Raw genomic sequence first — 12,355 nt, forward strand, 5'->3', positions numbered from 1 at the left:
CACAGGCTGCCCCCTGCTGCCCCGCGAGTGTGTTGCAACCGTCGCCAACATGGACTTCCCCTCAGCACGGCTCCCACCTTCAGAAACATCCACCAGAAGTGCTTTCTCCTAAAACGCATTCGGCTGCCCATCAGTGGGGAGTTGCAGAATAAAGACAATAAACACCACGCCCCAGAATTGTTTTCCAATGCTTAAAATTTCTCCAATCCCTAGGAATCTAACGTCTTCGGAATATTTTGAGTTTATATTTTTGATAGCCCAAAGTAAAGCTATTTCTGTGGGATGCTTTGCCTCTGCAAATAACTGATCACTTAAGAAGAGACCAGGAACGACAGTGAGAAGGGTTTCTGGTCCTAGCAGCACCTTTCTTGCCGGGGTGTGGAGTTTCTGAGCCCCTAAATCAGCTCCACGTCACGAGGCTGGCAAGGTACTCTAATGAGACATGCGAGTGAGCACTTTTAAGCCTTAAGTGCTATACAACTGCTATTTTTAATGTAATTATCTATCGGGGAATTTTTAAATCATCTCCCAAAGGCTCAATTGCACAGAAAGTGTGGAGCGTCTAATTGCTGAAAATGATCAAGGAAGCTCCTGGGGGGGGGGGGGGGGGGGGGGATGAGGAGCAGTTGAGTGTCATCAGCCACGTCCCAGCTCCGCAGCTGGAGTAACGCGCAGGCTTTAGAGGGCAGGCGGGAGTGCACTCCACTGCCAGCCCCTGCCTTATCCCCTGTGAACTTGGACACGTTGTGCGACCCCTTGAAGCTTTTGTTTTCTCAGCCAGAAAGTGGAGCTAGCACTGGTCACCTGAGATGAGGTGAGGATTGAAGATAACAGATGTAAAATACCCAGCACACCACAGGGGCTGAGTACGAGACGGCGTTATCCACAGCATACCCCAGAAGGGTATACTAAGGGAGTTTGTATCCATATAATGTGTTAGAGGTTGAACTGAGCTCCCCCCAAATTTATACATCGAAATCCTAATCTACATAGTACCCCAGAATGTATCCTTATTTGGAAACAGGGTCGTTGCAGATGTGATTAGTTAAGATGAAGTCATACTGGAGAAGGATGGTCCTAATCCAATATGAATGTGTCCTCATAAAAGGGGAAATCTGGACACAGACACGCACACAGGGAGAACCCCACGTGAACAAGGAGGCAGAGATCAGGGTGAGGCTTTTACATACCAAAGAATGTCCCAGATGGTCAGGAAGCCACCAGAAGCTAGGAGAGAGGACTGAAACAGCCTCAGAAGAAATAAATTTCACCGGCACCTTGATCTTGAACTTCTGGCCCTCAGAACTGTAAGACAATAAGTTTCTGTTGTTTAAGCCATGCAGTTTGTGACATTTTGTTATGGCAGCCCTAGCAAACTAATACATAATCAAAGAGAGATTTTAGCAGATTCACTGTCTTTACTATTGAATAATCCTTGCCAATGGGCCCAGCGGGTTAGCACCCAGTTCTCTGGACTCCCAGTGCAGTGCTCTCGCCACTACCCCCGAGGACCACTTCTTAGAAGTTAACATCAGTTGCTTAAAGGAGTTCAATTTTAACTCATAAACACATTTTTAAAAAGATATTGTAGCTGATATATAATATGAGAAATCAGGGAAATTGGGTGATAAAAGTGAGCAAAATAAAAACTTTATAAAATGTTTTAATCGGGTTGAATTGTTTTATTAAAAGGGAAAACCATTTACAGGCAGAGTATATTTTTAAATTATTAAATAACAGATGCTATTGTAAAATATTTAAATACCACAAAAATATAAAGTGGAAAGTAAAAGCTCCACCATAACTCTACTCCCTAAAGACATCAGAAACAGGTGGATGCACGTCCATCAGACTTTCCCTGTGCATTCAACACATAATAACAAACACTGCTTTACAACTTGTTTCATTATTGTTCTTTTACTGTTTGTTTTGCTTAACCACATACAGATGACATCATTACAAGTAATGGGTACTATAAGGATACCACAAGGAATTTAATCTATTCACCTACTGATGAGCATTTAGGTTGTCCTCCCCCCTTTTTTTACTAATACAGATAATGCTACAGAAAATATCCTCAAATAACTTTGCACATTCATAGTGACAACATTTGAAATTTATTCAAAGTGCTTCTGAAATGTACAATACCCTGTTATTTACTGTATTCACTATGCTGTGCAATAGATCTCACAAAACAAACAAAAAGAGTATTCCTCTTGTTTAAATAAGGCTTTGTACACTTTAACCATCACCTGGCCATCCCCGCATCCCAAGCCCCTGGTAAGCACCATTCTACTCTCTGCTTCTGTGTTTGATTGTTTAAACTTCCACATATAAGTGAGGACATGTGGTATTTGTCTTTCTGTGCCTGGCTTATTTCACTTAGCATAATGTTCTTCAGTTCCATCCACGCTGTTGCAAATGATGTCGTGGATTTTGGAGGTAGTTTGTTACATAGTGCTTGACAACTGGAACAACCTTCCCACATACCTCCTTCCTCGGAGCTGGAGATGCTGCCTGCTCCCAGCCTCCCTGTGAGGTCCAAATAGACCAACCCTGTCCTGGCCCTGCGGCCTTGCTCCCAGGAAGCAATGGGCATTCATTCTGGACCTAACTAGCTGGGACAGGCACTCTCCTCCAAAAGGCTTTGGTTGCAATTACTCCCACATTTTGTCCTTTCCATGCAGTTTAAAGAGGACTTCAGGACAGCCTTCCTCATCTGACCCTTACCTTTTACAAATGGGCAGACTGTTACTGATAGAATTTCAGTAACAGTCTCCATGGCTGGGTGGCGTGCCTCAGAACAAGTAGCTTCCAGCCTCTGCAAAGCTCCCCGTGTCCATGGCTACTCCTAGAAGATACAGTGCCTTTGGGTTCCACAGAGACACAATCACCCAATTTGAGAGCCAAGAACATAAAGCAATTCCATTCAGAGAGCAATCACTGAAATTAAAGACATAGAGATTATAGCAAAAGCTATGTATCATTTTATACCTACATGATTTTCCCTCCAAAAATATTCTTTTTTAACAACTGCAGAGAAGAGTTAATACTGCAGGCCTGAGACTGCTATCCTTAGTAAGACCTGCTCGCAAGGTTGGCCCTTGGCTGGTGTACTGGATTGAATTATGTCCCCCCAAAACTCTCTGAAGCTTGAGTTGTGTCCTCCAAGTTTTATGTATTAGGAACCTAGCCCCCACTGTGACTGTAAAGAGGGTGGGAAATCCTATTACAGTAATTGTAAGGTGGGGCCTTGAAGAGGTGATTGGGTTGTAGGACTGTGCGGTAGTGAATGGATTAAAAATGGTGGTCAGGGTGTGGTTCTGAGGGCTGTAAAAGAAGAGGAGAGTCTGTCTTTCTCTGCTCTCTCTGCTTCCACCATCTTGCAATGTGAGACGCCTGGGTCACTGTCACCACCACCAGATAGACTTTGGACTTTCCAGGCTCAGAAACTGTAAGCAATACATTTCATTTCCTTTATAAATCATCCAGTCTCAGGTGTCCTGTTATAGCCACACAAAATGGACTAATACAGCTGGTGTCTGGAAACGTGGATTTGGAGAAGGTCTACACCATTCCCTGATAAGAGTGGCTCCCGGTGCCGAAACTATGCACACACTGTGGTTTATGCTGAACACCTGCTGTCCTTCTGGAGTCTGGAATTTCGGTACATGCTAGGCAGAGGGTGCCTATGTGACCAGCCCCCAATAAAGACCCCGGGTGCTAAGCTTCCCTGGTGGACATTTCACACTTGTCACAACGTGCTGCTGGGGGAATTCAGTGTGACGTATATGAGTCCACTGGGAGAGGACTCAAACACTCATGCCGGGTTTCCTCCAAACTCCACCCCACGTGCCTTTTCCCTCTGTTGATGTGGCTGCTGCCTTTTGCCACAACAGACCACAGCCTTGGATATCTCTGTGCTCTTGCGTTGAGTCCTAAAAGTCCCCGCCGTGGGCAAACCCGGGGAGGTCTCGGAGGCCCCCGACACACCACACGGCGCCCCATTCTGCAAGGCTGCGGTGCCGCCGACACACTCACGTGCTGCTGGTGACACGTACGTGAGCACAAACATCCATTTCCTCGGCTCGGTAACGCCACCCTGGGAACGGGTCCTGTCGCAAAAACTCAGCAGAAGAAAACAGAAGGACGAAGATACTCATCTCAGCTGGTGCTAAATCTGAAACGACTGATGCCCAAGAACAGGAAAAGTGCTCAGTAAATCACGGCACGTCCACTAAGAAACCAATTAAAATAAGTACAAAGATTATGAAGAAAAACATGAAAACTGACCCTCCGTCAGCCAGCCAACTCAGGAAGGGGCGGGGCCTATGTGAAAGGGCGGGGCTTCTGGGGCCGGCCCCGCCCACACCTGCCCCACGGGGCGGGGCCTCTCTCTGTCCTGCCACTCTCTCGCGGGTCCTGCTTGTGCCTGGCCCGGTGGGTCGCCCCTGTCGCTGCACACCTGAGCCTGGGCTGGAACGTTCTGGCACGCCTACTTTAAGGTACCAAATAATGGGTGCCTTCTTGGGGTTGACAAAAACCATTAAAATACAGCTCCAGGGGGCCAGCCCGTGGCTCACTCGGTAGAGTGCGGTGCTAATAACACCAAGGCCCCGGGTTCGGATCCCACATAGGGATGGCCGGTTCGCTCACTGGCTGAGCGTGGTGCTGACAACACCAAGTCAAGGGTTAAGATCCCCTTACCGGTCATCTTTAAAAAAAAAAAAAAAAAAAAAATACAGCTCCAGGGGCTGGCCACTTAGCTCATTTGGGAGCACATGGTGCTGATAACGCCAAAGTCAAGGGTTTGGATCCCTGTACCTGCCAGCTCCAAAGGAAAAAAAAAAAAAGACAACTCCAGCAAACCCCCAAATCCGGGGATTCTTGTCCTCTGGAAAGTCTTATATAAAGTTAGGTCACAAAGTGTGGGGTGCGGAGGGGGCAATGACTTGCTCAAAGACACACAGCAAGTCACTGGCAGAGCGGGGACTGGAACCAGGTATCCTCATACCCAGGTGAGGCCTGCCTTAGAGCTGGGGTGGGGAGGTCCTTTCAGGCTGGGGCACTGTGAGGTGTGGAAAGGGAATGGTTCACCCTGGACTGCCAGTGAGATCTTTTTTCCCCCAGCATTTTATTTTGATAATTTTCAAACACACAGAAAAGTTGAAAGAATGGTACGGTGGGCACCCACACACCACCACCTCGATTCTACATTAACATTTTATTATATTTGCTTTGTCATGTCCATCTGGCCCTCTATCATTTATCAGTCTGAAATGGTTTTTAAATTAGATTTTAATTTTTAAAAAACAACCTCCATGAAAATATTCAACCTCTACATACATCAGGAACTTGGTCAGTCATAAGTTTCCTTGCTAGTCTTTTTTGTCCTGTTCCCTTTCTCTGGAGCTTGTGGCCAAGGGACCTGGGCTGAGGTATCTGAGCAAACTGCAGGGCTGTCCCTAGCTGCTCAGTGCCACAGCCCACAGCTGGCCTGACAAGGACCTCCCGGGACACACCGCCTCTTCAGGCGCAGCAGGCACTGCCCTCTCTAAACACACTCATGGGACCCTGATGTGGATTGAATTGTGTCCCCCAAGTTTTATGTATTAGAAGCTTGATCCCCACTGTGATTGTTAAGTGTTTGGGAAATCGTATTAAAGTAATTGCAAGGTGGGTCCTTGAAGAGGTGGCTAGATTCTGAGGACCATGCCCTAATGAATGGATTCATAATTGTGGGCATGGGTGCGGTTCTGAGGGCTTTAAAAGGAGAGCATGTGAGAGTCTCTTTCTCTCTGCTCTGCCACTTCTGCCATGTGAGACTCCTGGGTCACTGTTGTCACCACCACAGCTTTCACCAGATGTGTTCCCTGGACTTTGGACTTCCCAGCCTCCCAAACCATAAGCAATAAATTTTGTTTTCTTATAAACTACCCAGTTCCTGGTATTTGTTATAAGCAACAGAAATAGGTGAATACAGACCCCTTCCAGGAGTTCAAGGAAATCAGAGCTGCAGCTCCTTGGCATGGCAGGGACCTGTCCTCGCCATGCTGAGGACAGACACCTCGGAGAGAATGACACCAGACCCAGCACACAGCAGCACCATCCCTGTGGCTCTGCCAGCTGCAGTTCATCTCTACCAAGAAATTTTGTCACTAAATGTCACCCTGTCTCTTCCCAGCTCCAGGAGGAAGAACAGAGGAGAGACAGAGAGTCCCAGGCCCACAGTCCTGATTTTAGACTGATGTCATCCTGGGATGTCACATTCACTCAACCCTTTCCTCACTCACGTGCTGAAAGACGAAGCTGGCAGCTCCTTCTAGCCTGACTCGTCCCAGGCTCCTGCATGCTTCACCAATACCTCTCGCCCGGACCATGGCAGTGGTGGCCTCATCTGTTCTTGTCCCTTTCCCAAGGGTCTCTTACCCTGCAGCTCACTTGGGGCTGAAAGCCCATCTGAACCTCCCCATGGTGTGCAGGATACAGTGGAAAACGCCCCTGTGGCTGACCCCCCACCTACCCTCCAGCCCCAGTCCTTACCTCCTCGCCCCACTTCTCCCAAAATCCCGGGCCCTCTCTCGCATCCAAGCTTCCGCCCTCTCCCCAACTTTTCCACCTGGCAAATCCTTTTCACCTGTGAAAACCCAACCCCTTGCCACCTCTTTCATGGGAGTAGAATCCAGAAGAGGCACCAGCGCTGGCCGCCATGCACGCTCAGTGGCTTGTTGGCCAAACTGGTTCCTGGCACCCCGGGGACCTGTGCACGCCTCCATTTAGCATGGCTTGTCTGTGTTCATTCGTTCACGTGTCTCTTTTTGCAAAGATCGGGAGCACCATGCCCAGGTCAGCAGCCCACAGAGAGTTTCGTGTAAGGAGCTGTGAATCTGCCAACACAGACAGGGAGTGGCACGAAGCCCAGAGAGCCAGAAGCATGAAGTGCCTGGGGCAGGAGTGACAGGAGCAGTGTCTGAGGAGATCAGCTGAGCCAGGCCGGGAGAGCCTGCACCAGGACGGAGCAGAAACTGGGCTAGAGGTTCAGACCCTGGACCCCTCCCTCGGGTTCCCACCATCTCCTTCAGAAGATCTAAGCTCAAGGACAAGCTCTTCAGGTAGTGACTGTGTGACCTTGGACAGTCACGTAATCTTGCTGGTGAGGGCCTCCATTTCCTCATCTGTAGAATGGGGTTGGAAAGGCTGCCTTGGATGGTTGGGAGGGCTCAGCAAACTCTCTGGGTTTACAGGTAGAACAGATATTAATAACACATTGTCACTAATTTTCCCTTGCAGACATATAACCTCATGCATCATTCCAAAAACAAAGCAGAAGCCTCACACGAATATCTGACCTACAATTCACAAAGCAACCGCCCATGCACCATCCCCCATGAGCCTCGCAGCATCCACGTGGGGGCAGAGCAGGACTGTCATCACCCCTTCACATGGCTCAAAGGCGTGGAGGCTGGGGGTGCTGTGCCCGAACTCCAATGTCCTGTCTGGGATCTCCAGGCGTCTGGATTTTGCCTGTCTCCCCTCCCCCACACTGTGTTGAGGCCTCCTGCCTGGGGCTAGGGGCTGCTGAACTCAGGAACTCTGTGCACCCCACTGCTAGGGCTCGGATGTCACATACACACACATAGGGGCCACCACATCCTGGGCACAGTTGGGAGCTGCCTGTTCCCAAGGCAACAGTCAACACAGCTACAGCTCAAAACACAGCTGGCCTCAAATGCTCTTCCCCAGCCTGGAGGGCCCATCTCCATCGGCTGCTCTGAGCTCAGGGCCCAGGGGGCAGCCAGGAGGACCCCTGCAAGGCTCTCCTGGGGTTACGAGGGAGGGGGTGTCCCAGGAGAGGCCCGAGCTCAGGCTCAGGCGGGAGTCTCTCTCTCTCTCTCTCTCTGTGTCTCTCCCTTCTCTCTTTGTCTCTCTGTCTCTGTCTCTCCCTTCTCTCTTTGTCTCTGTCTCTCTGTCTCTGTCTCTGTCTCTGCGTCTCTGTCTCTCTCTCTGTCTCTGTGTCTGTCTCTCTCTGTCTCTGTCTGTCTGTCTGTCTCTCTCTGTCTCTCTGTCTCTGGCTCTCAGTCTCTCTCTGTCTCTCTGTCTCTGGCTCTCAGTCTCTCTCTGTCTCTCTGTCTCTGGCTCTCAGTCTCTGTCTGTCTGTCTGTCTCTCTCTGTCTCTCTGTCTCTGGCTCTCAGTCTCTGTCTGTCTGTCTCTCTCTGTCTCTCTGTCTCTGGCTCTCAGTCTCTGTCTGTCTCTCTGTCTCTGTCTGTCTCTCAGTCTCTGTCTGTCTCTGTCTCTGTCTGTCTGTCTCTCTCTGTCTCTCTGTCTCTGGCTCTCAGTCTCTCTCTGTCTCTCTGTCTCTGTCTCTCACACACACACACACACAGACACGCACCCATGGGGATCCGCCGCACCCCTGGGCTGCAGAGACCACGTGGGCCGGGTCCCGACTGCCCCCTCCAGGCCGCCAGCCTCCGTCTCCCGGGCTGCCCGCGGTGGCCCTGGGGCGGGCAGGGGTGGTGGCGCTGTCTGCCCGCGTCCGCCCTCCTCCTGCACCCAAGCCCCGCAGCCGGCCCTCGGGAAGCTTCTGGAGAAAGGCAGACGCGGGTGGGGAAGAGGTCGGGCCGACGGACAGAGCGCATGGCGCGGGGGACCGTCCCCCAGCGGGGCTGTCGCGTGGCTGGGGCGGGGCGATCACAGACCCGGCGGAGCCTGGCGTCCCGGGACCTGGCAGCCGGAAAGCAGCGGAGAGATAAGGACAGAGCGGCACGTGTGACCGGCCTCGGGGAGGGCACGGGGCTGCGGGGCTTCTTTTCATAGGTCTCAGGGAAGGACCCTCTGAGGAGGCGACATTGAGGCCGAGGCCTCAGACTTGAGAACGGCTAAGAGGAAGTTTGCAGTATTTAAAGCACCCCCAAGAGCGTCCCGAGGCGGAGGCACAGTCGTGGGGGGGGGGGGAACGCACGAGGGGGAGTGGCAGGACCGCCAGGCCCCTGTAGGGTCCGGAGGCCTTTCCTCCCAGTGTAAGGAGATGCCACGCAGAGTCTGAAGCCAAAGCGTGGCATGGGTTAGCGGACGTGCTCAGGTGACCCGCCTCACGGAGCTCTGCCGCGCCTGACTGCGACTTGATGCTCAGTGACCGGCAGCTCCCATGTCCCCTCCCCCGGCCCCTGCAGCCACCACTCCTTTCTCTTCCATGAGTGCATTAGGTACCTCGTGTTAGTGGAATCGTGCGCGTTTGTCCCTCCATGTCTGGCTTATTTCACTCAGCATGACGTCCCGGGCTCACGCGTGCTGTAGCATGTGTCAGCACTTGCGCACACGCCACGTTCCCTTTACCCATTCATCTGTCCGGGGACAGGCTCCACGTCTTGGCTGTTGAGAATAGTGCTGCAGTGAGCCTGGACGTGCAGCTCTCTCTTTGAGGTACTGGTATCATTTTTTTTGGATAAATATCTAGAAATGGAATTGCTGGATCATGTGGTAGTTTCGTTTTTAATTTTTTGAGGAGCCTCCACACTGCTTTCCATAACAGCTGTGCCATTTCGCATCCCACCAGCAGAGCACAAGGGCTCCAGTTTCTCCACAACCTTGCCAACACTTGTTGGTTGTCTTTTTTCTCTTTTTTTTTTTTTTTTTTTTTGGTGGCTGGCCAGTGTGGTGGTAAAACTCCTTGACCTTGGTGCTATGACACCATGTTCTAACCAACTGGGTTAACTGGCCAACCCCAGTCTTTTGATAATAGCCACCCTAACAGGAATGAGGTGCTACCTCATTGTGGCTTTCATTTGCATTTCCCTGACAATGAGTGACATTTAGCAACTTTTCATATACTGTTGGCCATTTTTACACCTTCTTTGAAGAATTGTTATTTCAGTCATTTTTAAAATTGGGTCATTTGGTTTTATGCTATGAAATTGCAGGAGTTCCTTATGTATTTTAGAAACTAACCCCTTATCACATATATGGTTTGGAACTATTTTCTCCCAGTCCATTGGTTGCCTTTTCAATCTATTGCTTGTTTCCTTTGTTCTGCAGTTCTTTAGTATGATTTAATCCCATTTGTCTATTTCTGCTTTGTTGTCTATGCTTTTAATGTCATATCCATGAAAGCATTGCCAGGATCAGTGCCAGGAAGATTTCTCCTATGCTCTTAAGAAGATTTTTGTGTATGGTATAAGAAAAGGGTCTGGTTTCACTCTGTGGCATGTGAAAAGCTAATGCACGGCAAAGGAAGCAATTAACAGAATGAAAAGGCAACCTGCAGAATGGCAGAAAATATTTGCAAACTGAGTAGATGTGGGAGGAGAGGTGAGGAAGGAGTGAAGGATGACAGAGCTTTCCAGCTTGGATAATTAAGCTTGAATAATTAATGGGGTGGAGCAGATGCAATATTTGCAAACTGAGTAGATGTGGGAGGAGAGGTGAGGAAGGAGTGAAGGATGACAGAGCTCTCCAGCTTGGATAATTAAGCTTGAATAATTAATGGGGTGGAGCAGATGCATGATGAATATGCCGAGTTCTGGTGAGTTTTAAATGCCTGAGCCACAGCCGGACAGAGCTGCCCAGGAGGCAGCTGAATGTGTGAGTCGGGAGTTGGACATTGAAAACCCACACAGACAGAGCACAGCTTAGCAGCTCCCAGCAGGTGAGGAAGGAGGAGTAGGGAGTGACTGCTAATGGACAGGGGGTTTCTTTTGGGGGTGATGAAAATGTTCTAGAATCAGATAGTAGCATAGCTCCATGAACATCTGTACCCTGTAAAAGGGTGAATCTTACAGCTATGTAAATTGTATCTCAATATAAATAAGAAAAAGGCAGGCATTGACACCAGCGATGTGAATAGGCTTTTCCTGAAAGAGCAGAATTGATCATAAGAGATGAGGACACAGGACAGAACTTGCAACACTTACTAGAAGGGCAGAGAAGCTGCCAGTAGATGAGAAGCAGCAGCCAGAGAAGAAAGCCAGGAGGGTGGAGTCAGGAAGACCGAGAGGAAGGCGTTCTGCAGGGCCAGGAGCACCCTAAGGGGAATCTGAGGCAGGGTCGCCAGGAGAAATACAATGCGAGCCACAGAAGGAATTTTAATTTTCCAGGAGCCACCTGAAGAAATGTAACAAGAAACTCGTGAAGTTCTTTTAATAACAGATTTCATTTAACCCTATATATCCAAAATATTATCATTTCTACATGTAGACAATGTAAAAAATTATTGAGATATTTTCCATTCTTCCTTGTACTGAGTCTGAAATCCAGTTTGTATTTTACACTTAGAGCACATCTCAGTTAGGACGAGCCACATTTCACGTGCTCGATAAACCAAGCTCCTCCCATTTTATAGATAGGGACACCGAGAGCCCAAGAACACAGTGGCTTTGTCACGAACAGGAGAGGGGCAAGTAGGAGGACCAGCCTTGTGTCCTCACCCGTCACTGGCCCTTGCTAAGTCTCAGCCTGGCCTGAGATCAACATCCCTGCCTTGCGTCAACTCGAAACCAAAACTACTGAAACGTGGCTCCCTCGTGAGAGCAAAGGAGGCAATGGGGACACGCGACGTCCAGACGTTTTCAGAAGATGGAAAAAGATGGGTCGGCAGAGCGGGGGAAGGTGACGCAGAACCGCAGTGGGGGTGGCCAGTGAGGACAGCAGAGCTCCCAGAAAGTCCCTGGTGCTGGAGGCACTGACATCTCAAAAGACTTGGTTTAAAGTCTGTGCATGGAACATTCAGGCAGTTTGAAAAAGAACCAAAAAGAACTTCTAGCAATAAAAATACACATGTAAAGTTGAAATATAAAACACACTGAAGATGAGTTGGTAGATGAATAACAATGGATAGATTAGTAGAAATTACTCAGCAAAACAAGATGAAAATCATGAAAGAGGAATTAAAGACCATCAAAACTGAACAAGAAGGTCCAACATACCTTTAAACAGAACTCCCCAAGGAGAGAATGGGAGAGATGAAATATTTGAAAAGAAAATATGTCAGCGCTTTCCAGAAACAAAGAAATACACGAGTCTGTAGATACTGAAGGATGTGCTCCACAAAAACAAAGGAAGACTTGGGATCCCCAAAGAGGGAACTCCCGGGGTGATGGGGAAGGAAGAGACCAGCACTGTGACCTTGGGGTGCAGCCAGGCCAGCGGGTGCAGGAGAACACGGGCCTTCTCAGGGAGGTCCTAGAGAAAAATTTTAAAAAGAATTGTTGGGTACCTGATGCATTTGATTGTGTGGAAAATAATATTGAGAGGGGCTTTACTACTTTGTTGGAGCATTTGGAATCAATGATCAGTATACAGAAACTTAAGAAAATTGGAAGAAAACGTAATTACTAGCTCAAGAAAAAAACTAAGTTG

At 49.1% G+C, this 12,355-nt stretch overlaps 1 protein-coding gene across 1 annotated transcript in view; it reads left to right on the plus strand.

Moving 5' to 3' along the window:
- Positions 1–6,838: 6,838 nt before the first annotated feature.
- LOC103590669 (chromosome unknown open reading frame, human C2orf50) overlaps positions 6,839–12,355 on the plus strand; it is a 10,519-nt gene continuing 5,002 nt past the window's right edge. Inside the window, 4 exon segments of the mRNA XM_008572964.1 lie at positions 6,839–6,871; positions 7,291–7,407; positions 8,386–8,455; positions 8,458–8,517. Of these exon segments, the coding sequence (XP_008571186.1) occupies positions 6,839–6,871; positions 7,291–7,407; positions 8,386–8,455; positions 8,458–8,517 (280 nt within the window).

Source organism: Galeopterus variegatus, unplaced genomic scaffold (assembly GCF_000696425.1).
Source record: "Galeopterus variegatus unplaced genomic scaffold, G_variegatus-3.0.2 Scaffold853, whole genome shotgun sequence".
Lineage (NCBI taxonomy): Eukaryota > Metazoa > Chordata > Mammalia > Dermoptera > Cynocephalidae > Galeopterus > Galeopterus variegatus.